The sequence below is a fragment of the Hemicordylus capensis genome, chromosome 6, assembly GCF_027244095.1.
Source record: "Hemicordylus capensis ecotype Gifberg chromosome 6, rHemCap1.1.pri, whole genome shotgun sequence".
In the NCBI taxonomy this organism is placed as follows: domain Eukaryota; kingdom Metazoa; phylum Chordata; class Lepidosauria; order Squamata; family Cordylidae; genus Hemicordylus; species Hemicordylus capensis.
Genome location: NC_069662.1, coordinates 147,026,512 through 147,041,211, shown reverse-complemented (window position 1 = coordinate 147,041,211; position 14,700 = coordinate 147,026,512). Strand labels below are relative to the sequence as shown.

Below are 14,700 nucleotides of genomic sequence, written 5' to 3'. Positions count from 1 at the left end.
ATTCACCATGGGTAGAGCCCAGGGACACCAAAGCGAGTTGGATGGTAGAACTGTCAAACCATTTAAAACTGTTTCAGATCGAACTGGGTCTGATTTGGTTTGATAATGGACTGGCCACCTTTTTTAAAAGCTGGTCCAGTTCGCAATCAAACTGGTGAAACTGGCCCAGTTTGATTCAAATCTGGTTTGAATTGAACCAGTTTGGCACACTCCAAATGCCTAGTCTCACTGACCTATACAAAACCATTGGCTATGGTCTAAAAGACTGGAACATATCCACTGCATATGCAATTCCCAGCTTGCAAGGCTATGGATGATATTTGTACCAATCATTTATCTTCTGCTCTGATATGTTGCAAGGGGGGGGAAACCAATATATGTCTCCCACCATCCTATAACTTTCCATAAGAACAGTCTTGCTGGATCAGACCAAAAGCCTATCTAATCCAGCATCCTGTTTTCAACAGTGGCCCACCAGATGCCCTGGGAAGCCAAACAACCAAGAGATGAAGGCATACTTCCTCTCCTGTTGGTGCTCCTCTGCAATTGGTGTTCAGAGGCATCCTGCCTCTGAACCAGTGTTCTCTCTAACAAGGATCCCCAGATGTTGTTGACTACAACAATCCCCAGCTGCAATAGCCTTTGATTGGGGTTATGGGAGTTTTAGTCAACATCTGAGAATCCCTGTTAGAGGGAACACTGCTCTGAACATGGAAGTAGCCTATAGCCATCAGGAGTAGTAACCATTGATAGACTTATCCTCCATGAATGTGTCTGTACAGTGCTTAAAGCCATCCAAGCTGGTGACCATCACCACATCATCCCGTGGCAGAGAATACCATCTATTAATTATGTGCTATGTGAAAAAGTACTTCCTTTGGTCAGTCCTATATTTTCCTGGCAATCCATTTCATGGGGAAACCCCTGGTTTTATTGTTGTGAGAGGGGGAAAACTTCTCCCTAACCGTGTTCTCCAAACCCTGCATAATTTTATAAAACTCTATCAGTTCTCCCCTTAGTTGCCTTTTTTCTAAACTAAAAAGACCCAAATATTGTAGCCTTGCCTCCTAAGGAAAGTGCTCTAGCCCCCTATACATCCATTGAGTTTTTCATAGATACTGTCTGGCTTCACATGTTGCACTGAAGATGCTGCATCCCCAGGAGCATGTGTCTTAGCCAGGGGATATTTTCATTGATCCATTGGCCAGCCTTACATGTCTGGGTGTGTTGTATGAACCCACCCATCTTACTTACTTATTTAATTTGACATATTTATATCCCACCCAAAACTCACGTGTTTGTCTCATCTTGGCATATCCTGCCCTACTTGTGGTGCAGAACTTGACATCTGTAACTTTGATTTTAAGTGAGGAACAGATGTCCAGATCCGTGCACAAGTAGGGCAAGATATGCTAAGACTGGTTGGTTTGTATAATATGCCCAATCTCAGCATATTGTTACCAATACAAGAAGTAGGCATTTGGCACGACATGTGTAGCCAGCCAATAGATCTTTGACATATATCCTGGCTAAGACATAAATCAAAATTACATAGTCTCCAGAGGCGTAGCTGGGGAAAACGGTGCCCAGGGCAAGCTCTGCCCCTGAAATTGCGCCCGCCCCCCGGCCCTCCCCCCACATACCTGCACCCTGGCCGGAGTGAGCGCGGCGGTGGCAGGTGGCGGCAGATCGCGCGGCGGTGGCAGGCGGCAGCGGATCGTCATCGTGTGCCCCTGGGATCATGGCTTGTGGCGGCATGGGAGTGAGCACGGTGGCGGTGGATCGCGCAGCGGTGGCAGGCGGCGGCAGATCGTCATCTTGTGCCCCTGGGATCATGGCTTGTGGCGGTGAGCGCGGCGGCGGATCGCGCGGCGGATCGCGTGGCGGCGGGCAGCGGCGGATCACTGAGTGCAGCAGAGCGACGCCGAGGCCTGCCGTCTGGCCCGGCGTCGCTTCCCAACTGCAAGGCGCACCTGAAGGCCACGGTGTCGCTCTGCTGCACTCGGCAATCCGCCGCTGCCCGCCACCGCCGCGCTCACTCCCGCCGCTGCCGCCCACCACCGCCGCGCGATCCGCCACCACCGCCACGCTCACCGCCACAAGCCATGATCCCAGGGGCACACGATGACAATCCGCTGCCGCCCACCACCGCCGTGCGATCCAGGGGGGGATCGGGGGGGGTCATGGCACTTTTTGCCGCCCCCCCCACGTGACCCACCAAAGTGGCGCCCAGGGCATGTGCCCTGCCTGCCCCCCCTATCGTTACGCCCCTGATAGTCTCTGTTTTGTTGTAGTAGTAGTAGTTATTTCTTCCAACATGATGCTGAAGAGGACAGACCAGTTTATTTCAGATTGAAAAGAAAGAAACTTTCATTTCTAGATTGAGAAGGATCTTGGTTTATTTAATTCACACACACACACACATCCATCCACGGGAGAAGATTGGACCCATATCAGCCAGGGTCTTGCACTATGACCTTATTCAACCCTTCCTCATTTGCAGACTTTGTAAAGGAAAGACAATCACAGGGTTGGATTAATTAGTTAAACCCATCAAATGTGTTTTCCAAAAGGTTATACCTGAGTTAACAACATTGGCGTTGTTTTTCAGTTATCATCCCTCTTGAAAAAGGGAACCAGATCTTGATACTACTTTGGGGTTGGTATTTATGCATGAATGCTCACCTAGCATTCCAGAGTCTGGGGGCAGCAACAGAGAAGGCAAGGGACATTTTCTGATTATTTCTGGGTCTATCTTTGCTATTCCACGTGACATACCATGTGCATTCCATTTTCAGGAAGCACCACAGCCGTGATAACAGAAAAGCCGACAGCAAGCGACACTACAGCACAGCCAGGTATGAGATGGGTTCTCCTTTTCTTCTTCTTCTTCTTATTAATTCAATTTCTATACCACCCTTCCTTCTTAATCATTTCTAGTTACGATACAGTACATTCCACAATCGTATCTTGTGCCAAATACAAATATAATGAATTGCAGCACTTTCTGGCTTCTCACTCCTTCAAAGTCTCTGAAGTATAAAGTAGCATCTGGTCTCCAAGCTCAGTACAGTAAATATTTTACTCCTTTCATCCACATGTATATGCAGCACAGAGCTAGCTTCCCGTCTGCACTGGTGGATGCCAAATGGTGACAATACCACCAAAAAATGTGCAGGCAAAATCACACATGTACTTACAGAGAAATAAAGAAAGAAATGGTAGCACATCTATGATACATTATATGTTTGCAAATGGATTGGGAAAAGACCATAAAGGCAATGGCTCACATATTGTGCAACACTCTATCTGCATGAGTACTCTTGTTCAAGATTTATTTATTTATTGTTTGTTTGTTTGTTTGTTTGTTTGTTAAATTTATTTACCGCCTTTCATTAAACAATCCCAAGGCGGTTTACAGCAAGAATTTAAACACAAGATGGTAAAAAAGACACAATTAAAATATTAAGTGAAAAACATTAAACAAATCTGATTAAAAATTTAAAACAAAAGCATAAAAGCAATACAGAGTATAAAGAGCAGCAGCAGAGAATCAAATAAATGCCTGGGCAAAAAGCCAAGATTTTACACTCTTTCTAAAAACTGTAATGGAGACCGAGGAGCGAATAGCCACCAGGAGAGCATTCCAGAGTCTGGGAGCAGCAACAGAGAAGGCCCTGCCCTGCGTGCAAAACAACCGAGCCTCCCTCATTGTTGGCACCCGGAGCAGAGTCCCCTCAGATGACCTCGTCAAGTGGGCAGTAACCCTTGGGAGCAGGTGGTACCTCAGGTATCCCGGGCCCAAACCGTTAAGGGCTTTAAAGGTCAAAACCAGCACCTTGAATTGGACCCGGAAACAAACTGGTAGCCAGTGCAGCTCTTTCAAAATGGGTGTGATGTGCTCCCACTGGGCAGGTCCAGATAAAACCCTAGCTGCCGCATTTTGCACTAGCTGCAGTTTCCGGATATTCTTCAAGGGCAGCCCCACGTAGAGCGCATTACAGTAATCCAGCCGTGACGTGACTAAGATGCTAGAATTGTGCAGACACAGTTGCATGTTAGAGGGCCATTATTTCCAATGGACCTCTATCATGCAACTGCATTTGCATAATACTAGCATCTTGCATAACTACACAAACACTCCATTGCTAGACAGAGGAAACATGGCTCAGTATGTGAGCCACTTATTCTATTTGTATCATCCATTGTTCTGCAAAACCACAACCAATTAGGCAACATTTTTTCCACCATTGATTGGGCAGTTTCACAATATCCTTTTCTAGCAAGAATTCTTTCAAAAACTGCCACCATAAACTTGGGCAAAGAGGCAGGAAATTACTGGTGGCAGCTCCTTTTTTTCCTTGATCAATACAATCACCAATACCTTTTGGACAAGTTCTTAATTTGCAACTTCTCAGGGTTTCTCCTGTGTAATATTCTGTATGGTGAGAAAGAAAGAAAGAAAGAAAGAAAGAAAGAAAGAAAGAAATTCCTCTAAAGTTTTTGAAGTATGATCAGCAGTTTAAAATGCTCTGTGTTAATAGTTGGAGAAAGGTGAAAAGGTCACTCCTCAGCTACTCCCATTTCCTTTATTAAACCACAATCAGGCACAGCCTCTAAAGTAATTTATTAACAGGGTGTATATGTGTATGTCAGTGTTTCCGCCACAACATGACACCAGAGGCTTTGCTACAAGGAAAAAATGAATGTACTAATAATGATTATGCTTCCTTAAGGACAGTAGTGTTGTAGGCCTGATTAGCCAAAAGAAAAAGTAGTTAATTTCAAGGCTGTGGCTCTTAATCTCTGAATCTTCATGTCGTAAAGGTGAACGCTTTCCCCTGACTCAAAATATTTTCTTCCTCCACATTTGTCCAGTCAGCATGTGCTATTGTGAGCAACATCCTGGCTTCTGATTTCTTGAAACAAACACATTTGTAGATCTTTTTTTTTTTCTTTTGCACCACCAAAATGAAATATAGTTTATTCAGACATTATGGGCAGCTTCACACGATCCTCTGCAAGTATGTAAAATGAAGAAATGTCAGAAAAATATCAGGGAAGCGTTGGGAACTGGCAGCATATGCTCCCAACTGGCATATGGTGCGAACCTGCCCAAGGCCAGTTCCTGAATCCACAGGCCGGCTTCCAAAACCAAGATATGAAGCTGGGCAGAGGATCTTGGGGGAATGTCAGGAATGTCAACTCAGGAACCAGACTTCGGCAGGTTTGCACAACACACCCACTGGGAGCAGGGGTCTAAGGAGCTTCGCCATGGCCGGAGGACAAAGTCCTGCAGCGGGGCCCCCACCTGCTATCATCATGTGCCCCAAGCCACGCCCCCTGCATCTGATGTCAGGTGCAAGGGGGAAAGGCCCATGCCGGAAACGGGGCCTGTCAGCCCTAGCAGAGCTTCCCTCCCCCAGCCAGCGGTTTGTGGAATTGCTGACAGAGAGCTTCCTTTCCCTGCCTTTATGAGGAGGCAGGGAAAGGAGCTCCCTGTTAGCGATTCCATGAACCGCTGACTGGGGAAGGGAAGCTATGCCAGGGCTGACGTGCCCCTTTCTCGGCATCGGCCCTGCCCACTTGCATCTGACGTCAGGCACAGGGGCAGGGACAATACTCGGGAGAGGGCCCATTCGGACCCTCCTGCATCCCTCCCCAGTCAGTGTCATTGAAATCCTGGCTGGTTGGGCTCCCCCCCACACACACACACAGCACAGCCAGCGTTTCAGTGAAACACTGGCTGGAGAGGAGAGGGGTGTGCCTTGTGCTCCCAGCCAGCGAGCACTTTGTTCGCTGACTGGGTGTGGGAAGGGGCAAGAGGTTGCCCTGGCTGAGGCCAAGGGGGAGCTTTGGTGGCTCCCTTAGACCCTGGTGGCCAGGGGACAATCATACCTCCTTGATCTATAGTCCCCCTACACCCCTGACTGGGAGCGTGCATTGCCAGTTCGTCACATTTCCCTATTTCCCTGCCTTGCTTTACTAGTGGCAGAAAAGCCACTAGTGAAAACCTTCTATTGTTGGTTACATTAGTTCACAGTAATCCCGCCATCCCACCCCTGATATTGTATCATTTGATTACTGTCAAGTAGATGGGCAAAAAGGCCCAAAGCTCCTAGTGAGGCTTATTTGGTGTAAGCTTCTGACTCAAACAAGTAGGAGCCCTTTCCCACATTTCCTAGGACAACTGAAGTATCATTTTTCTTAACAAATAACATCTCTACCCCCAGCCCTGAATAATTCATGAAAACAAGAAATGGGGTGAGAGAGAACTAGTCCATCATGAGTGAATGTGTGTGGTGCCAAGGGAAAGAAAAGAGAATAAGGTTGCAATCCTAATCCTGCTAACATCAGCTGAATGCCACCCATTATGGGAGGCTGTGAGTCTGTTCAGCATTGTGGGTTAGACTGGAGCTAAATTCCATACATGCTTTTTTCCCACAAGGACTGTAAACTCAGCATATGTCAAGATCAAGCTCTTAAATTTAACCTTGCTTCCTTGTGAATGAGCAAAGCGTGTGTCACTGAATTCAGCAGAACATACTGACAACTGAAAAAGGAGTGCATAAATGACCATACAAGTCCAAAGCTCAGGACACAGGGACTAGAGTATTACTTTGCATGGAAGGAAATATCTGAAGGGATAATCTTCCAGAAGTTCACATTAAAAAATGTGAAACCTAACATTAAGATGTGTTCTCCAACCTGCTACTACCAAACAAATGGGTACAGATAGAGGGAAATCTTGAGGAGCAATTCTCCACTTAAATTTTGGGCGAGAAGAGGAAAGACACTGGCAGAGGTGGGGGAGAGATATTGGTTATTAGGTTTGGTGGGAGGAGTTCAGTAAAATGGGGGAGTGGACCAGTATTCCCTCTAACAGGGATTCCCAGATGTTGTTGACTAAACTCCCAGAATCCCTAGCTGCAATGGCTTTTGCTTGGGGATTATGGGAACTGTAGTCAACCACAAATGGGAATCCCTGTTAGAGGGAACACTGGAGGAGACTCCTCAAAAGCTTAGGTTTGATCTGTGTCTCTGCAGTCGAATGTCATTCCAGTGCTTGCACCGGGTGATCCTATGTGTGCTTTCTCAGAGGTAAGTCCCAATGAGCTCAGTAGTCCACATGGTCACTCCACTTAACACTCCACATAATGCAGTGTTCTTCATTGTAACGCCTGGAAAAACCCTAAGTGCAGATCCCCGACTAATTGTTTATTGGGCTTGTATGAAGCGTCAGCCAAAGCTGAATACTCTGCAGTCCCCCTGGCACCATACAGAGATGATCTTTCTCTCCATGGAGTGCTGCACTTTACCCAGCACTGAGAGGCTCCTTTAAGAGAAACAGAACCTCTTGAATAGCTGCACCATCTTGGAAGGTGTGCACCAAGTGCTGGGAAGTGCAGCCCTTAGCAGTGCTTTCCTCAAGAGCAGTGGTTTCCAACCTGGGGTCCTCCAGATATTGCTGAACTACAATCCCCAGCATCCCCAGCCACAATAAACTGTAGCTGGGATGCTGGGGGTTGTAGTTCAGCAACATCTGGAGGATCTCAAGTTGGGAACCACTGCTCTAGAGCTCTTAAGAAAGGGCTCGATCTCTCTTAAAGGGCCCTTTCAGCACTGAGAAGAGCACAGTACCCTCACATTGAATTGTTTGTTTGTTCGTTTGCTTATGTTTTTATTTGCCAAAGTGGCCTCCACTTGAAAAATAGTGAGAGTCACTGACACAGCAGCTGTCACATTGTAGCTGCTTCTCACTTAGGTCAGTAAATGTTTCCACACTGCTGCAAGCATCTTTTTAAAAAACCAACACCATGTGCAGTGGCATGGAGAAAGTAATTCAGTCAGCATTGTGGCTGGTGATGCATATCACCATGCCATGTGCAGTGATTTAAAGTGGCTGCTGTATGAGATCCATAATATGTAAACTAGCTCTTTATCAAGAGCTTCTAGCAATAAAATAATTCATGATAAAATTGCTTGTTGCACAGGCCTGGTTCACAGAGTCCATCAAGTCTAGGTTTAATGTGGGTCACCAACATTAGCATGATTTGTGAGCCCACACCAAGGTGGGATATAATAAAATAATAACAATAATAATAGCACTTTATTTGTTAGCCACCCCATAACAGATTGTTCTCCAGGCGGCATACCGCAGAGGATTAAAACATGCAATCAAAACACATAAAATCATAACAGGCCAAAAAAGGTGAAAAGAAAATACAAAATATAATACAAAGCAGCTTAAAAACTAATTTTAAAATTAGTTAAAATCAGAATCAAATCTGAAAAACCCGAATTTAAAAGGCCTGGGTGAACAAAAAGGTCTTTACCTGGCAAAGTAATGACATTATGAGCAAAGTGATGAAGAGCAAAGTGTTGAAGCCAGGTGAACCTCACTGGGCTTTGGGCCTGAAATGAATCTCAGTTTCCTGCCTTGGCATGGGTTCACACAATCATACTAATGTCAATAACCCACATTAAACCTAGATTCGAACGACTGTGTGAACCGGGCCATAATGTGGCATTTTAAGAAAAGAAATGTTGTTTTACATTGAGTCCCAAACTTGTTTCCTTGGTAAAAGCAACATTTCTTCCAAGTTTCAGAAGGGTGTATGTTCCAATTGCACCATGCCCCTCCTGGCCGGCAGCTGGCATAGCTGTCAGAATGTGCCACAGCCCTGTGGCCCAAGACAGACAAATGGTGCCGCAAGGCATTTGCCCAACTGCTTGTTCATGTGGAGTATCAGCGATTCCAGCTGTGCGCAAGATATAGCCAAGAATCGCAGCTGTTGGCTTCTCTCGCGGGCCAGATTTGTTTTAATTACATAATACTATGTACCTCGATGCTTTAGAAGAGTCATATGGAGCTTTTGCTACACATCACCCTCCAGCTCCGATTCAAACAGCCTTTTAGGCAAGCAGAGCTGCTGGATTGGCTGCTTTCCTCTGTGCTTCCAGCAAACCCCCAAACTTGCATGTTGTCTCCTAAGCAAAGCCAGACGTACAAGAGAACTTCTGGTTGTGCTGATCCAGCCGAGGCATCAGCTCTCCTGTTTAGTCCTTCTCAGATGCCAGCACAGGAGGCCAAGCCACAAAAGAGAATCTATGTCTGAAGAAGCTCCTGCAGGAGCAATTTACATATCATGGAATCATTTGGCATAGATGACAGGCTGCAACTGAAATTGCCTCTTGGAGATGAAATACTGCAGCACAGCAAGCTTGTCCTAACTTGGGTTGGCATTTGCCAGCAGTAGATCGGCCTTGACACTCGGCCATCTTTTAAAGGGCCTAACTGGGTATTTTAGACATCTAGTGATTTCATGTTGGCTTTAAAAAGAAAAAGAAAAACCTACACAGCACAAACAGTACAATCCTAGGCCTGTTTATTCAATGAATTCAATGGGGCTTATTCCCAAGAAAAGGTGCATAGGGCTGCAGGCAAAGTTAGGCAAATTGGTGATGATAAATTCGCATCAGCTTGCTTAGATCAGGGCTGCCACAACTTCAGCCCTCCAGCTATTGTTGGACTACAATTCCCAACATTCCTGACTTTTGGCCACTGTGGCTGAGGATGGTGGGAGCTGTAGTCCAACAACAACTGGAGGGTCAAAGTTGTGGAGCCCTAATTTAGATGGTATATTCTAAGACTGTTCCCTCTTCGAGAAGGACGACTGCCTTGATCACAGAATGAGGAAAAGAATCAATGTGGACCTGAGTTCCCATAGAAGGAACAAAGCAGACTGCTCATCTTCATTCTCAGGCAAAGTCTTGATGCAAATCAACATGGTAACAGCACAGCACACCAGTATGAACTCTTCCCTGTTGAACTCCTGACTCACATCTGTATGTACTATGGTGAGATAAGTTACTGAAAGAGTTACTGTGCTGTATGTTACCGCTGAAAGTATTACTGTGCACTCCACATTTAAATGTTCAGTGTACATTTTAGCATATATTAGGCTTTATCCCTAGGCCTGTTCACACAAGCAGTTCATTCTAGGTTTAAGGTGGGTTACCAACTCTGTCATGATTGTGTGAACCCATGCCAAGGTGGTTTATAGCCTAAGAGTCCCACCTTGGCATGGGTTCACATAACCACTTCAGGGGTGGTAACCCACATTAAACCTAGATTCAAATGACTGTGTGAATAAGCCTCCTGTGTGTTCTTTCTTTCTTTCTTTCTTTCTTTTCCCATTTAAAACACTTCTTTAAATAAGTTGATATTTCAACAATGCAAACTCTCAACAAAAAGACCTTTTTTATTGCGCACATAAAGAAAAACTAAACTTTGGTAAACATAAAAATATAAGACATTTCAGTGTGACACACCATCCTTAGTTTAAGTAAAACAAATAAGCACAGAGGAAAACCTCAGTTCCCCAGCTTTTAAATTCCTTAAACGTGATAACACACAGTTCCCTGACTGCCAGAGAGATAATGAGCGAGGTGGGGGAGGAAAGAAGGGGAAAACACCTGATTCTTCTCAGAGGCAAATAAACTTCATTGTATCGGCCAGTGCCTCCCAAGCATTAATGCCAGGTCTCAATTTCTCTATAAATAAGGCTTCCTTGATTTTCCTTCTTTGTAGGTTCTTTTCAATCCCTAATATAGATATTTTAGTGGCCACCATTTGGCCTTCATGCTTAATCCTCATATGCAATGACCAGGGTTTTGTTCTCTTTGCACAATGCCTCATATCAGCTAGATGTTCTTTATAGCTATCTTTCAATGACCTGCCGGATTCCCCAACCTAAGCACTGAATTTTAAATTTTGTATCTTTCTTTCCACAGTTTCCTTCCCCCCTTCACAAATTTCATAATCTTGTACATCACAGCTCCTACCATACAGTCTAGGGTTAACTAACAATTAGCTAACACTTCCTTAAAGAAATGCGATGCAGCTGATGCCGCTTGCAGTTTGTGGGCTCACTCCACCAGCTGAAGACCAATAGTGAACACAAAGGCTATACACACAATCAGCCAAACCCCGGCTAGGGCACCCCAGCCTGGATTTGGCTGCCCGTGCAAACTGCCGGGATCGAGCCCAATCCTGGCGCTGCCCTCATGAAGTGGTGCTCTTACCCCTGGACTTTGGGGCCAAAGTCCAGGACCTCGACACACTGGGGTGGGGGGCAATCCTCTTTAGTCTGTCCTGGATGGTGTGGTCACTGCTGGCCCGCACTGTGCCAGGCAGCCAAGTGTGATTGTGACCTGTGCCGGGTGCTTTAGCGACAGAGAGGGGAAAGTTAAGTTGTGTGTTGAAATGTTTCCACTAATGCATATTTGCATAAATATACCTGTTTTATATTCTTACATTCTTGTAAGTTCAGTAACTATTTGTGCCCTAAATAACCCACATGCTAAAAATAATGTGTGTGTCATGATTTGGGGGGGGGGGCAGGGTGCTCAGCTTTGGCCCTCCTGCAGATGTTGGCCACTGTGGCTGGGGATTATGGGAGTTGTAGTCCAAAAACAGCTGGGGGGGCTAGGTTGTGCAGGACTGGTGTAGGGGGATGATGCTTAACTTGCAGCGGGGAGAGGGGGTACCTTCCACAAGTGGGAGGGGCTCCAAAGGCCCAGGCTCCAAAATTACCTAGGTGCACCTCTGCTCTCATAGGTAGCCCAACTTTCAACCTTGGCCTTTAGCCAGGGTTAAGGGCACAAGCACACCCTTAACTCTGGCGCCATGGCCATGTATATGCTCAGCACATAGACCAAGCATACAGAGACGGGCACCTAGAGCGTCCGACTCCTGGGGGATTCCCCCAATGCCATCACATGCTGCATTGTGGGATGTCCAGAGTCCAAGATGGATCGGCACTCTCGAAGCAGCGTGGATTGTGTGGGAGCATGATTTGCGCATCCCACCAACAAGACAGGATCATTTATGGGGGAGGTAAGTCTAGCACAGTCTTCCCCCTCCCCCCCTTACATAGCCTTACAATGTTTTCACTATCAGAAGAATGCTGTTGGTGTGGGATTGCCCTACACTACCTCATTCCTGTTGAAAGAGGGTTGAATTGTTGCACTATCATTCTTCCTGCTTGAGGCAAAAACATGATAAATCACCACAGCAAGACATTGCAGGACAATACTTCAAACATTAATTGCTCACTGCAGTTGAGATTCATAGAAGTCCTCTCGCCTTCCTTTTTTTAATTAGGGATAAGTAAAAAAGTTGAGTTATGTCTTTACTGCTACCTTGTTGAGGGGAGGGGTGTTCATTTGGGAGTTGTCCATGGCCCAGGTAGGCATTTTCTTCAAAAGGCTCTCAGCAACAAGAATGGAATTTAACAAATTTTGAAGCTGTTTCTGAAAACACAAATGAATCCACCCATTTGAATGGGATTCTCTAAATAAATAAATAACAATTGCATGCAATACCATTGGGCAGAACTAGGGTGGAAATAAGATATGATCTCATCCAGACCAAAATCAGCTACATAGTACCACACTTCCCTTGTTTTACAAGAAGCCTATTTTGTATTTGGTTGGCTGTAGGCCATATTTTTCTTTCTTCCCTTTCCAAACGTATTCATTTAAATGCTGCCATCTTGTGGGCCATTGAAGACCATGCTAAAAGAGCTTGCCTTATTTATTATTCATTAATAACACATACAATACACTAAGGAAAGAAAGAAAGAGAGAAAGAAAGAAAGAACCCCAATAATATTATAATCTCAACTAGGCAAGAGTCAAAAGGAAGAGGAATAGCTGTCTATTCTTCTCATACAGGGATCCTCTTACTCAAGTTAACTTATTTTTTACAACATGCATAGACCAATCCAGCTCTAGTTGCACATAGTTATGCATAAGAATATGGACAAGGGTGTACATTGATCTGAAAGTAAAGCAGTGCACATTTACCACCTAGAGATTTCTATATTAGGTGGTATAGAAAATAGATGAATGGATAGATAGATAGATAGATAGATAGATAGATAGATAGATAGATAGATAGATAGATAGATAGGATGCACATCCAGATGCACATCCAGTGTATATCCTGATTCCTGAACCTGCTTCCATATGTGGGTCTCCTTAGGCGCAAAAGTACAATGAAATTGAAAAGTAGCAAATCAAATTAGTAGCAAACCTCATTTATGCAGCACCAAAACCAAATGATACATGATCTAGACAGACGTTATCCAAAAATATAAGACAGATACCAGTACTTTGGCAGAATGAACTTGGAAATTTCTTTTGGAAGACACATAAGAGAAAAATGTACATTAATAACTTATAAGTATTTATGATCCTTCCTCTCCTTTCCTCTTGTCCAGCATATGGTTTCAACTGTGGGTTTGGATACAGTTCTCAGAAGACTATCTGCCGTTGGGAGCATGACAGCCGATTAGACCTGAGATGGGCAGTGCTAACCAGCAAAACAGGACCCATTCAAGACCACACAGGTAAAGTAGGGTTCACATCTGAACTGGTGGAGGATGGGCAAAAGGGCACATTTTGTTTAAAATCAAAGGATTTGCTAGGAAATAGTATTTGATGTAACTGAATTAAGGCATTTAAGTCTACTAAAATAATATCGGTGAGTAAGACTGTACTCTTTCAAATTTATCGCTAGGATTTATACTCAGATTCTAGTTAATCACCGCCTTTGGACATCATGCCAAACAGGAGGCAACCATGCCAGAGGTTTGGATTTGTGTTCGTCCAAATGCGGGAACCCGCAGTTCCCCAAGAAAAACGACCCGAGGTTTCTGACCACAAACCTGAATTTCTACCCTCAGTTGATCTTCAGTTTTGCTGCTGAAACCTCCGGTCAAAAAGCAGTGTTGTGTTGTCCTAAGGCTGCCGCTCTTTGAATCCGGAGTTGAGGATAGGAAGCACCTCCCTCTCTTGGTCTCTGATTGGCTGCCTCAACTGTCCTTCATGAAAAGGAGGAAGCCCGCACAGCCAGTTCCATACCCCCACCCCCACCCCAGTCTCAAAGATCCCAGATCAGTTTGTCTAGGAGCGTGGTGGGGGGAATGGGAGCAAATCACAGGTCTGTCGGAACCGAGTTTGCCATTACTATATATGAGAAAGCCGCCACAGTGTTACATCTAATGGAGCCTTTTCCCCTAAGCAAAAGTTCCAAAACCAGCCCGATCAAGCTGCTTTTAAATTTTAAATGCTTGCTCAGACAGAGTTCCTTCTTTACTAAGATCCCGAGAATTCCTTTCCTAATGATGACAAACTACGGCTGCAAAAGCACCGTCTTGTGCGTAGTGCATGTCTCTCAGCACACCGCCAAAACCGAGAAATAGCAAAGGGCATTTTGTGACCTGTGTGTCTCTCAATTATTGCTCTCTTTTCCATGTATGCAAATAAGTCAACTGAGCTGACAATGACCGCCCGCCCCCCTGCCTTCCTCCCCATCTCCATTTTCTGCACACACACACCCCACACACACACTTAATGAGAATGACAAGGAAATTAGACAAAATTGGGCTCCTTAAATTTAGAGACGCTTTCAACTGAATCTTAAGACAAGTACATTTAGTTTTAGGGGTGGGGGGAAAACTTAAAATACTTTGACTATAAATGGCACTGTACAAATAAATGGCATCAAATTAAGCAAAAGGCAGTTAGCTGAAATGAAGGCTGTAATAATGGGGAAATTTGATGCAAAGTAAAATGAAATGGCTCAGAAAGATCTGACATTGAAGGGAGGTTAAAAGCCACGTTAGCCAA

General features: G+C 45.0%; 1 protein-coding gene and 1 long non-coding RNA gene across 4 annotated transcripts in view; one reads left to right on the top strand and one right to left on the bottom strand.

The window, feature by feature from the left end:
• LOC128329649 (uncharacterized) overlaps nucleotides 1–14,700 on the bottom strand; it is a 116,737-nt gene that overhangs the window by 47,005 nt on the left and 55,032 nt on the right. For both annotated transcript variants that reach the window (XR_008309741.1, XR_008309742.1), the window contains exon 4: nucleotides 12,208–12,318. This is a non-coding gene — a long non-coding RNA (uncharacterized LOC128329649). The remainder of the gene's footprint in view (nucleotides 1–12,207; nucleotides 12,319–14,700) is intronic.
• Nucleotides 1–14,700, top strand: part of NRP1 (neuropilin 1) — a 215,631-nt gene that overhangs the window by 186,394 nt on the left and 14,537 nt on the right. For both annotated transcript variants that reach the window (XM_053261193.1, XM_053261194.1), the window contains exons 13-14: nucleotides 2,799–2,858; nucleotides 13,290–13,418. In XM_053261193.1, the coding sequence (XP_053117168.1) occupies nucleotides 2,799–2,858; nucleotides 13,290–13,418 (189 nt within the window). The remainder of the gene's footprint in view (nucleotides 1–2,798; nucleotides 2,859–13,289; nucleotides 13,419–14,700) is intronic.